The following is a 15,071-nucleotide window of genomic DNA, read 5'->3' on the forward strand; positions in this document are numbered from 1 at the left end:
GTCCCTGGCATAGCTCTGATGAAGAAATTCAGCATATTTAGCCTAGGGAAGGCTCAGGAGGGACCTGAGAGCTATGTTCAAGTATACAAATGACTGTCATTTGGGGACGGGATTAGATTTGTTTCATTTGCCTTCACAAGGCAGAACCAGGAACAATGGGTGAAAGTTACAAAGAGAAAAATTTAGGAAAACTTTCCTGATGATCATAGCTGTCCCAAAGTAAAATGGACAGTGGATAGAGCACTGGGCCTGGAGTCAGGAAGACTCTTCTTCTTGAGTTCAAATCTGGCCTCAGACACTTACTAGCTGTGTGACCCTGGGCAAGTCACTTAACCCTGTTTGCCTCAGTTTCCTCATCTGTAAAATGGGCTGGAAAAGGAAATGGCAAACCACTCCAGTATCTCTGCCAAGAAAACCCCACAACTGAAAAACAACAATAAAAGTGAAATGTGCTCCATCTCTGGAGGTGGTAGCTTCACCCTCTTTGGGAGTCTTCAAATATAGGCTGAGGTGCCTTTGGGCATATCGGGTATATTAGAGTGAGCATTCCTTTCCAGGTATGAACTGATTAAGAGGTCCACTGAGGAACCATCTGATTCTGGGAGGTTGGGATTCTGTGATTCAGGTCTGAACCCCACCGTACTTTCTTATCCTACATCTCTGACTCCTCAGTCTTCTTTTTCCTCTTCTGCTGAGGTCCCCTAATCCTCTCACCTGCAGTGGTCTCACTCTCTCGGATCAGGAAGGATCCATGGGTGTTCCCAGGGGCCAAAAGTTGTCTCTCAGCATCCTTCCGGCTCAGGTCCTTGAAAAACCAACTGTACCAAAGCCCAGTCAAGTCTCTCCCCCATAGTTCTCAAAAGAGTCTTCCCTCCCACACCAGGATCTCCCCATATTTCTCCCTTTGTAATGGCCAGAAAATGTCATCATCCCGGGAACTTTGGCAGTGAGCTGTGAGTTAGGGTAGAAAACAGTGCACAGTCACCTCCAGTCTGCTGAAGTCAACAGCTGAAGGGCCAAGCTGATAAGATCAAGTTTGCTGGACTATTGGAGCTGGAAGGGACCTCAGAGATCATCTAATCCAACCTACTTGTTTTACAGAGGAGAGAACATAAACGCCAAAGAGAAGGGACTTGTCCAAAGTCATCTAGTTGACACATGTATCATCTATGTCAAATTGTTTGCCTTCTCTATTGGGCAGGGAAGCAAAAGAAGGGAGGGAGAGAATTTGGAACTCAAAACTTGAAAAAAGGTTAAAATTGTTTTTAAATGTAATTGGGGGGATAAAATATTAAAGAGAAAATGATCTAGTTGGTAAAGTGACAGCTAGAATCTGTATCTAAATCCAGCACTCATTTGAAGTACAACTTAAGCTCTTGGGGGCAGGGACTGCTTTGTTTTTCTTTGAATTCTTAGGATCTTGCATAGTTTCTGACACCTAGTAAGCATTTAATAAACGTCTACCGAATTTAATTAAGTTAGAATTGCTGAGGTTCTGTGCCATTCCTTGATTTCCGACAGTCTTCTGTTACCTCCACTCTGGGCATCTAGAAGGCCTGTTCTGGTTATTTCCCTATGTACTTACATTTTTTTCCTGGCCAATAAACCCTAGAAAAGTGGTCTGGTCAGAAGGGAGAAGGGACAGAGGGAGTGAAGCTGGATTTAGTTATCCAATGATGGTGGCATTGGCAGAAGAAGGTAATTGGGATCTGGGAAGAATACTGGAATTGGGATTAGGGGTTCTGGGTTCCAATCCCATCCCAGCATGACCTATGTGGCTATGAACAAGTCACTTAACCATTCCAGGCCTTAGAATGCTTCTCTGTAAAAAGAAAGGGTTGGATTAGAAGCCCTTTAAAATCTCTTCCAGCTCTGTGATCCAGGGAGGCAAGAAAGGTCAGGGGCCAGGATCATTACAGGGCTTGAGTGATCTGGATTGGGGGCTCTGGGCTCAGGGAAGGTTTAGAAAGGGGAAAGCCTTGAATCCAAAAGCTCAGACCTGAGAAGTGCCCTTCAGAGCTGATGTGGACTGGCAGAGACTTGGGGCTATGGATGCTTGAAAGTTTCTGTTTCCCTCTAATCTCCCTGTGTGACTCCGTCCCTTCCCCATCCCTCCCCACCTGGTACTCACGGCTCAGGCTCCAGGCTGTTCGCTTTGGCCACAAAGTTGAAGGGAATGTAGCCCTCCTGGCCAGTGGTCAGGGACTGTGCCTTCCACCACTCTCCATTCCTGTGGATGGAAGGAGCCCCATTAATTTTTACACACTGTTTCAAGCGCTATGTACCAAGATCTGACTTCACCCCCAGCCTGGGCCCCTGGGTCATTGGAGATCCAGGCCTCTGACCTCTCCCTGGCTGGAGGGGCTCGGAAAGACTCACTGTTCCAGGATCTTCAGCTGCTCCCCCTTCTCAAAGCCCAGGTCCCCATCATGGGAGGGCTTATAACTGTGCAGGGCGATGACCAGGTTATCTGTGAAGGTCAGATCCGTAGGTTAGCAACAGAGGTAGGTATGTGCCCCAAGTTAGATAGTAGGTGACAGTCAAAGCCAGATTAAGGGGTACTAGAAACCCCTGAGAGAAGAGGGATTGAAAAAGAGGCATCCTGTTAAACGAATCAAGATCTGGAGAGAGCAGACCAGGTAAGCTGAGAGGGTATAGTAGAGTCTGTCTCTGAATGAGTTAAAAGTATCTGGGTTACCCATGTCCGATCTCCTGATCCTCTTCCCTCCACACATACCAAGGAGCCCTAGCTATGATGTAAGTTACCTTGTAACGGAGACGCAGGTGGGTTTAAACCCTCATAGGTGACCAAAGGATCCCGCACGTCAGAACCATTCCTCATTGGGAGCTGAGAAACAGACAATCAGGCAGGTCAAGCTTGGTGGGGGGGGGGGGAGGGGAGAGATTCCCATCCCCTACTCCCCGGCTCCCCACCCAGCCTCCCCTTCCTTCGAAAGGGCAGCCCAAACTGGGAATAAGGAGATCTGAGTGCTAGTTCCCACCCTGCCCCTGTGAAATCTTGGGAAAATCCCTTCCCTTTTCTGAGTTTCCATGTATTTCTCTGGAGAATGAGGAACTAACTGATCTCGGAGGTCACTTAAAGTTTCAGGGGGGTTTCCTGCTCTCTCCTGAGCCTCCTGCAGGCTTAGGGCTCTCACCGTGCCCTTGGCATCCAATGGTACAATAGGGTAGTGGCATCGTTCGCACACATCAATATTTTCCATCCAGTCCTCATCGAGGCTGGAGCTGCAGGAGCAGCCCATGGTCCCTGTGGGAGTAAGGGAGAGGGAGAAGGGGAGAAGGGGTGGGGCGAGAGGAGAGTAGGTCATATTTCCATATCACCATTAAATGTTGCTGTCCAGTCACAGGGAGCCCAGATTGCCCGGCTCCAATACAAGTACTGGGCAAAGCCAGGAAGTACTCTGGGGCCCCCTGACCTATTTCATTTTTATGTCGGATCCCTCCTCCCCATCCCCTCCACCTTGCCCAGGCTCCACCCTCCCACCTGGGACCAGCAAACTGCCATCAACACCTCTGTCATTCTCCTGCTTCCTGCCATCCCCTGCCCTTCCCCCAAGCCCCCAGTCTTGAGCTCCCAAGATCCTCTCCCCCTACTCCCAGTAGAAGAGGGATCCAAGCCGTAGGAGCCCCCATCTCAGGGAAGAGGCCTAGGGGCCAGTCACACCTTCAGATGAACCTCAGAGGGTTCATTTGGGGGAGGTGGGGTCTTGTCTATAAGGGTAGAAAATAAAGCTAGAAAGCCTCCTTCCTGCACAGGTGGCTTTCCCCCTTGAGCCAGGCCTAGGGTGGGGGGCGGAAGGCAAGAGAACGGTACAAACAGCCCTAAGATCAGAGCCAACTTGGGTTTAACTCCCAGCTCTGCCATTTACCAGCTATGTGACCCTAAGCAAGTCACTACTCTCTGAACTTCAGTTTTCTCATCTGTTAAATGGGGCGATTAATATTTGCATTTATGCTTTTTAGAGCTGTTACGAGAAAACACTATGGAAATATGAGCTCTTGTAATTACTGAAGGGTAGTGGGTCTAAAAAGTCATCCTAGGTGACTAATTTTATGGAGTCAGAAAGAAGGCAGGGGGAACTCATTGATCCTGAAACCAGAGAAGAGTGGGAACCTGCCTGAGGCCCAGGAGGGAAAAGGAGAACCATCACTAAACCACAGAATCTCAGACATCTGAAGTCCCTCCCAGGGTATCTAGTCCAATTTGTACAGATCAGGAATTTCCTCTTTAGGACATCCCAGAAGGAATAAATGGAGCTTTCCTTAAAACGATAAGCAGCATTAGCTATCTAAAACCATCAGCAATCATTATCTGTAATGGGGATAAGCCAGAAGCCTTCCCAATGAGATCAGAGGGCAGCAAGGATGCCCCTCATCACCACGATGATTCAGTGTTCTAGAAACGCTAGCTATACCAATAAGACAAGAAAAAGAAAGTGAAGGAATTAGAATATGCAATGAGGAAACAAAACAATCACTCTGCATATGATATGATGTCATACTTAGAAAATCAACTAAAAAACTAATTGAAATAATGAGCTCAGCAAAGTTGCAGGATATAAAAATAAACTCACACAAATCATCACTATTTCTATACATTACCAATAATGTTCAGCAGCAACAGACAGAAAGAGAAATTCCATTTTAAATAAATGTAGACAACATAAAATACTTGAGAGCCTACCTGCCAAGACAAACCCAGGAAATATATAAACACAATTACAAAACACTTTTCACACGAATAAAGTCAGATCTAAACCATTGGGAAAAATACCAATTGCTCATGGGCAGGCCGAGCCAATATAATAAAAATGACAATTCTACCTAATTTAATTTATTTATTCAATGACATACCAATCAAACTACCAAAAATTATTTTATAGAGCTAGAAAAAATTCATCTGGAAGAACAAAAGGTCAATCATAGCAAGGCAATTATTGAAGGGAAGGCAGCTTAGCAGTACCAGATCTCAAGCTGTATTACATAGCGGTAATCGTCAAAACAATCTGGTACTGATGGATCCGTGGAATAGATTAAGTACACAATACACAGAAGTAAGTGATCACAATGATCTAGTGTTTGACAAACCCAAAGATCCAAGTTTTTGGGACACCAATTTGACAAAAACTGCTGGGAAAACTGGAAAGCAGTTTGGCAGAAACTAGCTATAGACCAACATCTCACACCATATTCCAAGATTAGGTCAAAATAGGCACATGATTTAGATATAAAGGGGGATATCATAAGCAAATTAGAGGAGCATGGAAAAATTTATCTGTCAGATCTATAGTTAGGGAAGAATTTATGACCAAACAAGAGATAGAATCATGGGATGTAAAAATGATAAGTTTGATTACATTAAATTAAAAAGTTCTTGCACAAACAAAACCAATGCTGCCAAGATTAGAAGAAAAGAAGGAAACTGGGGGAAAATTTTTTACAGCAAGTTTCTCTTATAAAGGCCTTATTTTTCAAATACATAGAGAACTGAATCAAATTGATAGGAATGAGTCATTCCTCACTTGATAAATAGTCAAAGATATGAACAGTTTTCAGAAGACAAAGCTATCTATCATCATATGAAAAAAATGCTTTAAATCACTATTGATAAGAGATATGCAAGTTAAACAACTCTGAGGTTTATACTTTACATCTATCAGATTGGCTAATATGACAGAAAAGGAAAATGACAAATGTTGGAGGGATGTGGAAAAATTGGAACACTAATGGTGTTGGTGGAGTTGTGAACTGATCCAACCATTCTGAAGAGCAATTTGGAACTATGCCTAGAGGACTATAAAACTGTGCAGACCCTTTGATGCAGAAATACCACTACTAGGTCTATACTCCAAAGAGATCGAAAAAAAGGAAAAGACCTATATGTACAAAAATGTTTATAGCAGCTCTTTTTGTAGTGGCAAAGAATTGGAAATTGAGAGAATGCCCATTAATTGGGAAATGACTGAGCAAGTTGTGGCATATGATTGTGATGGAATACCATTGCGCTGTAAGAAATGACAAGCAGGATGTTTTCAGAGAAACTTGAGAACACTCACATGAACTGATGCAAAGTGAAATGAGCAGAACCACGAGAACAATGTAAACAGCAACAGATATTGTATGATGATCAACTGTGAATGACTTAGCTATTCTCAGCAATACAATCATCCAAATCAATTCCAAAGGACTTATGATAAAAAATGCTCTCCATCTCCAGAGAAAGAACTGATAGAAGTCTAAATGCAGACCATAGCGTACTTTTAAAACTTAATTATCCTTGTTTTGTTTTTGGTCTTTGTTTTCTTTTGCAAGATGGCTAATATGGAAATGTTTTGCTTGACTGCATGTGTATAATCTATATCAAGTTGCTTGCCTTCTCAAGGAGGGGTGATGGGAGAGAGGGAGGAAGAGAATATAGAACTCGAAATTTTTTTAAATGTTAAATTTGTTTATGTAATTGAGAAAATAAAATAAAAATTAAATTAAAAAAAAAACCATCCCAGGCAAGCAGTCATCCACTTGAAGACTGCCAATTATCAGGAGCTCACCACTTCATCCACTAGCCTATTCCACTTTGGGAGAACTCTAGTTAACATTTTTTTTTTTCTGAGAAGGAAGGAAGTTCAATCTGTGTTACTGAAACTACCCATGGATTATCCCTTGTTCTGCCCTCTAGGGTTAAACAGAACCACAGATTATCCCTTGTTCTGCCTGCTCTCTTCTCTATGGCAAACCTTCAGACACTTGAGGACAGTCAGCCAGTCCTCTCCAACACCATCTTCTCCACCCTTTTCTACACACACACACACACACACACACACACACACACACACACACACACACACAGAGTCTCTTCTTCTACAGGCTAAACCATCCAGCTTCTTCTTTCTTTCTTTCTTACTTTCTTTCTTTCGAAGTTTTTTGGAGGCAATCAGGGTTAAGTGACTTGCCCAAAGTCACATAGCTAGTAAATGTCTGATTTGAACTTAGGTCCTCCTGACCCCAGGTCTGGTGCTCTATCCACTACTCCACCTAGCTGCCTCTCCGTCCCATTTTTCAACTGATCGTCCTATGATTTGGCCTCTGGACCTCTCCCAATCAGGGTCACCTTCTTGAGGATACCCTTACCCAAATCTTCTTGAAAGTACCACCTGCAAACGAATCAGAACCTCCAGGTGGAGTCAGACCAGGGTAGGGGACACCATGGCAACCCAGATCTCAATCTAGACTCTTTACTTTTCTTAATGCTTCATAAGATTACACAGACTTTTCTTGGATACCCTTTCACATTAGGGAAAGGAAATGAACATTTATGTAGGGTCCACTGCATTCCAGGCACTGTGCTTACAAATATCTTATTTGAATCAAAAAAGGCAGGGGGGGGAGGCGGGTAGGATGTATTTGTACAAAAATACTTACAGCAAGCTTTGTGGTGGCAAAGAATTGAAAATGGAGGGAATGCCCATCAATTAGGGAATAGCTGAAGAAGTTACGGTATATGAATGTAATGGAATATGACTATGCTATAAGAAATTATGCACAGTATGATTTCAGAAAAGCCTGAAAAGACTTACAGGAACTGATGAAAAGTGAAGTGAGTGGAACCAGCAGAACATTGGACACAGTAACAGCAACTTTGTGCAATGAAGAATTGTAAATGACTTAGCTCTTCTCAGCAATACAATGATCCAAGACAATTCCAAAGGACTCGATGAAAAATGCTATCCACCTCCAGAGAAAGAATTGATGGAGTCTGAATGCAGATTGAAGCAGACTATTTTTCACTTTCTCTACTTTTTTTCATTTTTTTTAACTTTTGGTCTGTCTTCTTTCACAATACTACTAATATGGAAATATGTTTTGTATGATTACACATATATAAGCTATATCGAATTCCTTGTCATCTCAAGGAGGGAGGGGTGAAGGAGGGAGAGAGAATTTGGAAGTCAAATTTTTTTTATTTTTTCCTCACTTAATAGTACTTTATTTTTCCAATTACATGTAAAGATAGTTTTCAACACTCACTTTTATAAGACTTTGAGTTCCAAATTTTTTTCTCTCTCCTTCTCTCCCCTTCCCCCTCCTCAAGTCATCAAGCAATCTGTTATAGGCTATACATGTACAGTCATATTAAACATACTTCCATATTAGTCGTGTTGTGAAAGAAGAATCAGAATGAAAGGGAAAAACCACAAGAAAGAAAAAAAAAAGAGAGAAAATAGTATGCTTCGATCTGCATTCAGACTCCATAGTTCTTTCTCTAGGTGTGGATGGCACTCAATTTTTTTTTAAATGAATGTTAAAAATTGTCTATACATGTAATTGGGGAAAAATAAAATATTATTAAAAACAAATATCTCATTTGAACCTGACAACAACACCGGGAGGTAGATATTGTTACCCCCCATTTTATAGCTAGGGAAACTGAGGCTGAGAGAGGTTAAGTGAGTTGCCCAGGGCCACACAGCTAGTAAATGTTTGAGGGTGGATTTGAACTCAGAGCTTCCTGACTCCAGGCCCAGTGCTCTATCTACTCCTCTACTAAAGCCTCTACTAAAGTGTAACCCACTAAAATGCCAGGGGAAGGAGAGGGGAACTGAGCCAACCACAGGAGGGGCTGGAGTCTGGCCTTTGCCTGGATCTGGAGGAAGGATTGGGTCAGGGCAACTAGGTGGTGCAGTGAGTAGAGCACTGGCTCTGGAGTCAGGAGGACCTGAGTTCAAATCCGACCTCAGACACTTGACACACTTATTAGCTGTGTGACCTTGGCTAAGTCACTTATCCCAATTGCCTTGCCTTCCCTCCTCCAAAAGAAAAAGTTGGGTTGGGGGAGTTAAGGCTGCAGAAATATTGAACATGAGCAAAAAAGTTTTAAGTCCTGAATCTGGGTCGAGGGCAGACTGTCTAAGTGAACATTGGAATCCTAGGATGTGGGAGCAAAATCCAGGGAGCAACTGTCTAGGGCTCCCCCCAGGACTGTGGCTAAAGGATAGAGCCTGGGGGAATATTTGTACCTAAAATTTGTTATTCAGTCGTGTCTGACTCTTCATGACCCCATTTGGGTCATTTCTTGACAAAGATACTGGAGTGGTTTGCCATTTCCTTCTCCAGCTCATTTTATCGATGAGGAAATTGAGGCAAACAGGGTGAAGTGACTTACCCAAGGTCACAGAACTAATAAGTATCCAAGGCCAGTTTTGAACTCAGGTCTTCCTGACTTCAGGTCCAGCTCTTTATCTACTGTACCACCTAGCTGCCCCTTTGCACCTGAAAAGCCCCTTATTTATGTTGTCACGACAAACTGCATTTTAAAAAATTAAACCGAGCACCTATAATTTATGTTTCTAATAGCAACTCAAATTTATATAAATTGCCAGAACTTTATAAAAGTGCTTTTAAGAACCCTGAGGGTTCTAATGCTTCTGACCTGACCGGGTACCGAGGACCTGGGTGAGTGGAGGACGCTAGGTTCAAGCTCTGATCACAAAGTGGGTCCTTGCACGATGGTGGGATGGAGCTATCCGGGGAAACATCTCATTGGTCAGTCAGCAATAACTAAAGGTTAGGAGCCTTTCCAGAACCTTCACCTTGGTGGGACATGGGATTTCATTCACGCCCGCAGATCGCTTCCCTCCATGTGATGGGTTGTGCCGTGTATGAGGGTACCCATGTGGGTGCATAACTGGACAATGGGGAAGGTGTATGTATGTGCCTAGGTGAGATGGGTGGTAGACACAGTCCCAGATCTGCATCTGACTTGCTTGGTGATCTTAAGTGACTGCCCTTTGAGCCTGAATTTCCTTATCTGTGAAATGGTGAAAATATTTATGCTACCTGCCTCACAGAATCTAATGAGGATCAGTCAGTTGTCACTCACTGAACATTTAGTAAGCGCCTACTGCATGCCTGGCACCGTACTAAGCATTGAGGATATGGAGAAAGGCAAAAGACAGGAGGAACTCACAGTCTAAGTGGGAATGCTGAATGTCAAGGTGAAAACTTTAAAGTTTTGTTGGCACGTCAGACCTCACTGTTACTGCCGTATGATTCATGATGCCACGCACATGGGGCTGTGGGCATTCATGGGGAGTTCTGTATGAGTAGATGGGCCACATCTCTGTCTATGCCTGTGGTGGAAGAAGGGAGTAACGATGCAAGTGGGAGCATATCTCTATGTATAATGTCACACAGGCATGTTCGACTTCATGCATGTCTTTATGTACTTCCGTGTGTATGCAAACATGTTGGAGAGAGAGGCATACATGTGGGTAGAACTCCATTAGTGGGGATGAGTATGTAATGTGTATTTCCTTACAATCTTCAAGCTGGGAAAGCCCTCAGGACTGTCTAGTTCAACCAATTCCTGAATAGAAATTCCTTGAGTCTATGTAAAGTGGTTCTAATTCCATGTGTCTCTGTACAAGCTTGCATGTATGTATGTATAATGCCACATGCTTGTGTTTGTATGTGTGTGAGAACCATAAACGGAGTATATGACTCCATATAGAAATGTGAGTGTGTGTAACTAGAGGTGTCTGGATGTGTATATGGTTGTCACACATGGGTAATTATATGTTACACATATGTAATTACATGTTTGTAAGTCAGCGTGTCTGTTCTTGGGAATGAGGGTGTGTGACCCTGGGGTGTGTGTTCCTATGGAAAAAGAATGCCCTTGGTGAAGAGCTGTTGGTACTTGGAACCCTCTCCCCTCAGCTGCTGTCACCCTGGAGGGTTCCCAGTCTGATGCTGAGTGTTCTCAGAGAAAAAACACAGGAAGCAGCTTCAGGTGCAAAGCAAAGCCTTGAGCAGCCCTACGTTTGAAGGGGGAGGGAGGCGAGAAGGCTTGCTCCCAGTCGGGGTAGTGATGGGGGTGGGGGAGGAGAGCTTCCCCTCTGTATCAGGGCCCTACCCCGCTTCACCTACCTTCCCTCAGAAAGCTGTGTCTCATGCTGCCTTGAGTCTCAGAGACCTGGTTCTCCTGCCATTCCAGGGAACCCAAGCCCAAGCAAGATACTAGCAACCACAGAGGAATGTAGCTGGAATGGTGGACTTCAGCCAGGTAGGGAGGAAGGTCTGCCACCCTGCCCTGCCTTGCCCTGCCTGAGGTCTCAACAGGGCCAGGTTCCATTGCCCCCCAACCTCATCTCCACAATACAGTGAAGATGGCAGTTGGAAGGCTCTTCTCCTCAACCCCCAGCTGCATCCCGAAAGACCCCACCCCCCAGTCTGATAGGATTTATAGAACATAGAATGTCTGAACTTAGAACAGAGAAAGCAAAATCTGGAAAGGTCCTTAAGACATCCAGACTCCAGGCATTTTCTCTCGCTGTCCCCCATGCCTGGAGTGCCCTCCCTCCTCATCTCTACCTCCCAGCTTCCTTCAAATCCCAGAAGAAATCCTACCTTCTGCAGGAAACCTTTCCTAATCCTTCTTAATGCTAGTGTTTTCCCTCTGCTAATTATCTCCTTTATATCCTGTATGGAGCTTGTTTGTACATAGTTATTTGCATCTTGTCTCCCAGGACAGACTACCACTCCCTGAAAGCAGGAATTATATTTTTTCTTTCTTTATTTTTTGTTTGTTTTTGTTTGGGGAGGCAATCAGGGTTAAGTGACTTGCCCAGGGTCACACAACTAGTAAGTGTCTGAGGCCAGATGTGAACTCGGGTCCTTCGGACTCCAGGGCCAGAACTCTACCTACTGGGGCACTTAGCTGACCCTGGGCTTTCCTTTGCATCCCCAGCACTTAGCGCAGTGCCTGGCTTATAGTAGGTGCTTCATAAATGCTTGTTGACTGACCTACTGATGGTTTCGAGGGGCTTTAGAACTCAGTGTTTCAGAGGCAGAAGAAATCTTAGAACATAGAATATTATAGGACCATCAACTACTTACTAGATTTAGAATGAGAAGGAAAATTAATGGTTACCTTGTCCAATTTTCTTATTTTATAGATAAGGAAAGTGAGCCCTTAAAGAGGGGAAGGGTCATGTCTAAAGGTTCCGAGGAACTAAAGACAGCTGAGCTTGGATTGGGTGCCAGGCCCTCTTCCTCCGACTCTGTTTCTCCTCCCACCACATCCCCAGCAAGACCCATGTCAAACGCACATGAACAAGCTCGTTCCCTCGTGAAATTCTCTACAAGGTCATTTTTGCCCCCAGCCCCAACTTGGGGGTCAAATGCGTTCGGCGATAATAATGGTACCGATAAACTGGCGCCCCCTTAGATCTCTATGGCTTACGAAGCATCTTCTCTGTGACCACCTTTTGACTGCCAGGCTCTGGTCTTCACTTTATCGATGAAGACGCTCAGCCTGGCTCCCAGAAGAGCAATGTTCAGATGGCTACTAGAGGCCTGAAGCAGAAGTCAGACCCCGGTTTCCAGGCCCCCAAGTTTAGTGCTCAACACACCTCTGTGGAAATTGTATTCTAAAGAAAACGCCAGTGGGGGTGGAGAGTGGGCAGGGAGGGCCCCAAGGCAGGTGGCACTTCAGAAGGATCGGTAACAGTGGGGGCTTCCCCTCTGCACCCCAAATTGTCATCCTCCATTCCCTGCAGTTTCATCTATCACATTCTAATCTTGCTTCTTCAAGACTTTGAAGCCCTAGAAAGGGTTTGGGGGAGGGAGGATTGTCCAATGATCTCAATAGTCACAGAGTTGAGACTTAGGAACATAGATCGAAGATTAGGTTTTAGTACTGGAAAGAACCCTGAGGTCATTGGGTTCAACCCCCTCATTTTACAAAAGAAGATACTGAGTCCCAGAGATAAGGAATGATTCACCCGAGGCAGTAAATGGGCTCATCGGGGATTCGAACCCAGGCCTTCTGACTACAGATTCATACTCTTTCCTCTACACCCCAGACTTGAACTCGGGTCTCCTGACCTATCCAGAGCTCTCTCTTGGTTTGGCTTAGGGGAAAGATGAAGATCATGGGTGTGGGGCCAATGTCCAATTGGTTAGGAGACCAAGCCTCACCAAAGAGAGAGAGAGATGATGAATCTCTGTGGCCTCTGCTGAGACTGTCCTTGGTGGGGTAGGAAGGTTGAGGAGGCAGGGAGGTTTGGGAAGGCCACTAAGGGAAGGTGATAGAAAATCAAAGCACACAGCTTAGAAGGCCCAGATGAGATCAGAGAACTGTAATCCTCTTGAGCCCTAGGAGGTTTGGTTGCAAGATTTCCTTAGCTAGCATCCAGTGGAAAAGGAAACTTTCCATAGGAACTCCAGGGTCAAGCTCTCACTGCCAGTCATGCCCCTCACCCTCTCCCCACCCCAATTTAAAATAGCCTTTCTTCCTTCCTTTCCTCCCTTCCCATGCCTGGCCCTTCGGGGACATCTCTTCATGAAGCATCTCAATCTCATGTCAGAAATCTTCCCTGACATGTGCATTCAGGAAGCTCGGGTAAACCCTTCCCTGTCACGGGGATCTCTGGCAGCTCAAGTTGCTAGAGAGCCTGGGTTCTGACCCCATCAAGTCCCTCGATTAAGCTTCCTGATGGAATTTTCCTCCATTCATCCAAATGACGCAAGAAAATAAAGCTCCGGCTTCCTCCCTGCCTCTGGGATCACGAATCTAGAACTAGGAGAGGTCTTAGGGGCCTTTTAGTCCAAATCCCTCATTTTACAACCGAGGAAACCAGAGTCCAGAATAGTTGGGGACAAGGAAATGAGTGTCAGAGGCAGGATTTGAATCCAAGTTTTCTAAATCTTTTCTCTACTGCATTGGGAGAAGTTCAACGGGCAAAGTGACAAGGCCTAGGTTGTAACCCCATCTTTGACACTAATTCGCCATGTGGCAACTCCTTGCTCTTTTCTGGGTCTCAGATTCTACCAAATGAGAATTAGTCTGAACTATTCAGTCACCGAGTTCTAGGAGTCTACAAACATTCATTAATAAGGCACTTGGGGAATTCTCAAAGGCCTCACCTGATCCAGACAAGTGGTCATTTTAGGTCCTACCTCATTATCCACCCTTTTCCCAAGACACCAGATACAATAGGAGGCTTTCTGACTTTCCTCCCTCCAGCAGCTGGCTCCTGGTCACTCTTGTGACAGTGTCCCTGTTTGGATCAGAACCCAGCTCCTCTGTCCCCACCCAGTCAAGGTTCACGGACTTCCTCAAACCATTCTTTGGGGCTGGCATCAGGATGCCCACAGGGCTGTATCGCAGTGACTGTGTGACTGTTGTTGGAGTGCCCATGGGGCTGGCATCAAGGTTCTCACAGGATTGGGGGGGGTCCCCAGAGACAAGTTGGGGATCTGTGGAACTAGGGCAGGGTCATTGTGCGGCCTGTCCATTGGGCCAATGTCAGCATGCCCCATGGTGAAGCAGTACTGTAATACTTGCCAGGGTGCCCATAGATTAACATCACAGGTCTTATTAGATTGATGTCCCACAAGGGCCAGTGAGACAGAAGCCTGAAATTCTCTCAAGACCTTTCTCTGGTCTTTCTTGCCATCTCCTTAGGGGCTGCTGACCTTTCCCTTTGGAAGTCCCATTAAGCCCCATGCATGCTTTCCTTACCTGCCTGATATGTTCACTGAGCCTGGTTCACATGGTCCTTCTGGTCCAGCGGCCCCATCACCACCCAGAGGATGGATAAGGCTCCCAGTTCCCTGTGGCTGCCTCAATTTGCCTTCTCAGCACCCAACCCACGTCCAACCCCAACTTCCTGCCTCCTCTTGAGAGAGTGAGTGAGAAAGAAGGCAGCAGCCAACCCCAGAACCCCAGTCAGGCCCTCCCTCAACCACAAGCCAAGAACAACAGTGCCAGCCACGCCCCTCCCAACATCCAGGGGCCTGATAGTAGGGAGCTGTGGTCACAGGGGGTCCCAGGGAATTCCTAATATATGTGGGTGGGGAAAGAGGGTGACAGATGGTGAAGTAGAAATCGCACTGGATTTGGAGTCAGAAGACCAGGTTGAAGCCCTGTCTCTTGTTACTTGTTAGCTGTGTGACTTTGGGTAAGTCACTTCCCTCTCTGGGGCTGTCTCCTCTAATATAAAATGAGCTGGTTGGATTACATCAGGGCTTCTTAGTATTTTTGGTGT

At 45.2% G+C, this 15,071-nt stretch overlaps 1 protein-coding gene across 1 annotated transcript in view; it reads right to left on the bottom strand.

Moving 5' to 3' along the window:
- Window positions 1-14,647, bottom strand: part of LCK (LCK proto-oncogene, Src family tyrosine kinase) — a 28,923-nt gene extending 14,276 nt beyond the window's left edge. Inside the window, exons 1-6 of the mRNA XM_036744766.1 lie at window positions 14,546-14,647; window positions 3,159-3,268; window positions 2,767-2,848; window positions 2,380-2,470; window positions 2,132-2,230; window positions 715-818 (exon numbers count right to left, since the gene is read on the bottom strand). Of these exons, the coding sequence (XP_036600661.1) occupies window positions 715-818; window positions 2,132-2,230; window positions 2,380-2,470; window positions 2,767-2,848; window positions 3,159-3,263 (481 nt within the window). The 5' untranslated portion in view covers window positions 3,264-3,268; window positions 14,546-14,647. The remainder of the gene's footprint in view (window positions 1-714; window positions 819-2,131; window positions 2,231-2,379; window positions 2,471-2,766; window positions 2,849-3,158; window positions 3,269-14,545) is intronic.
- Window positions 14,648-15,071: the final 424 nt, after the last annotated feature.

This window comes from Trichosurus vulpecula, chromosome 2, assembly GCF_011100635.1.
Source record: "Trichosurus vulpecula isolate mTriVul1 chromosome 2, mTriVul1.pri, whole genome shotgun sequence".
Taxonomy (NCBI): Eukaryota; Metazoa; Chordata; class Mammalia; order Diprotodontia; family Phalangeridae; genus Trichosurus; species Trichosurus vulpecula.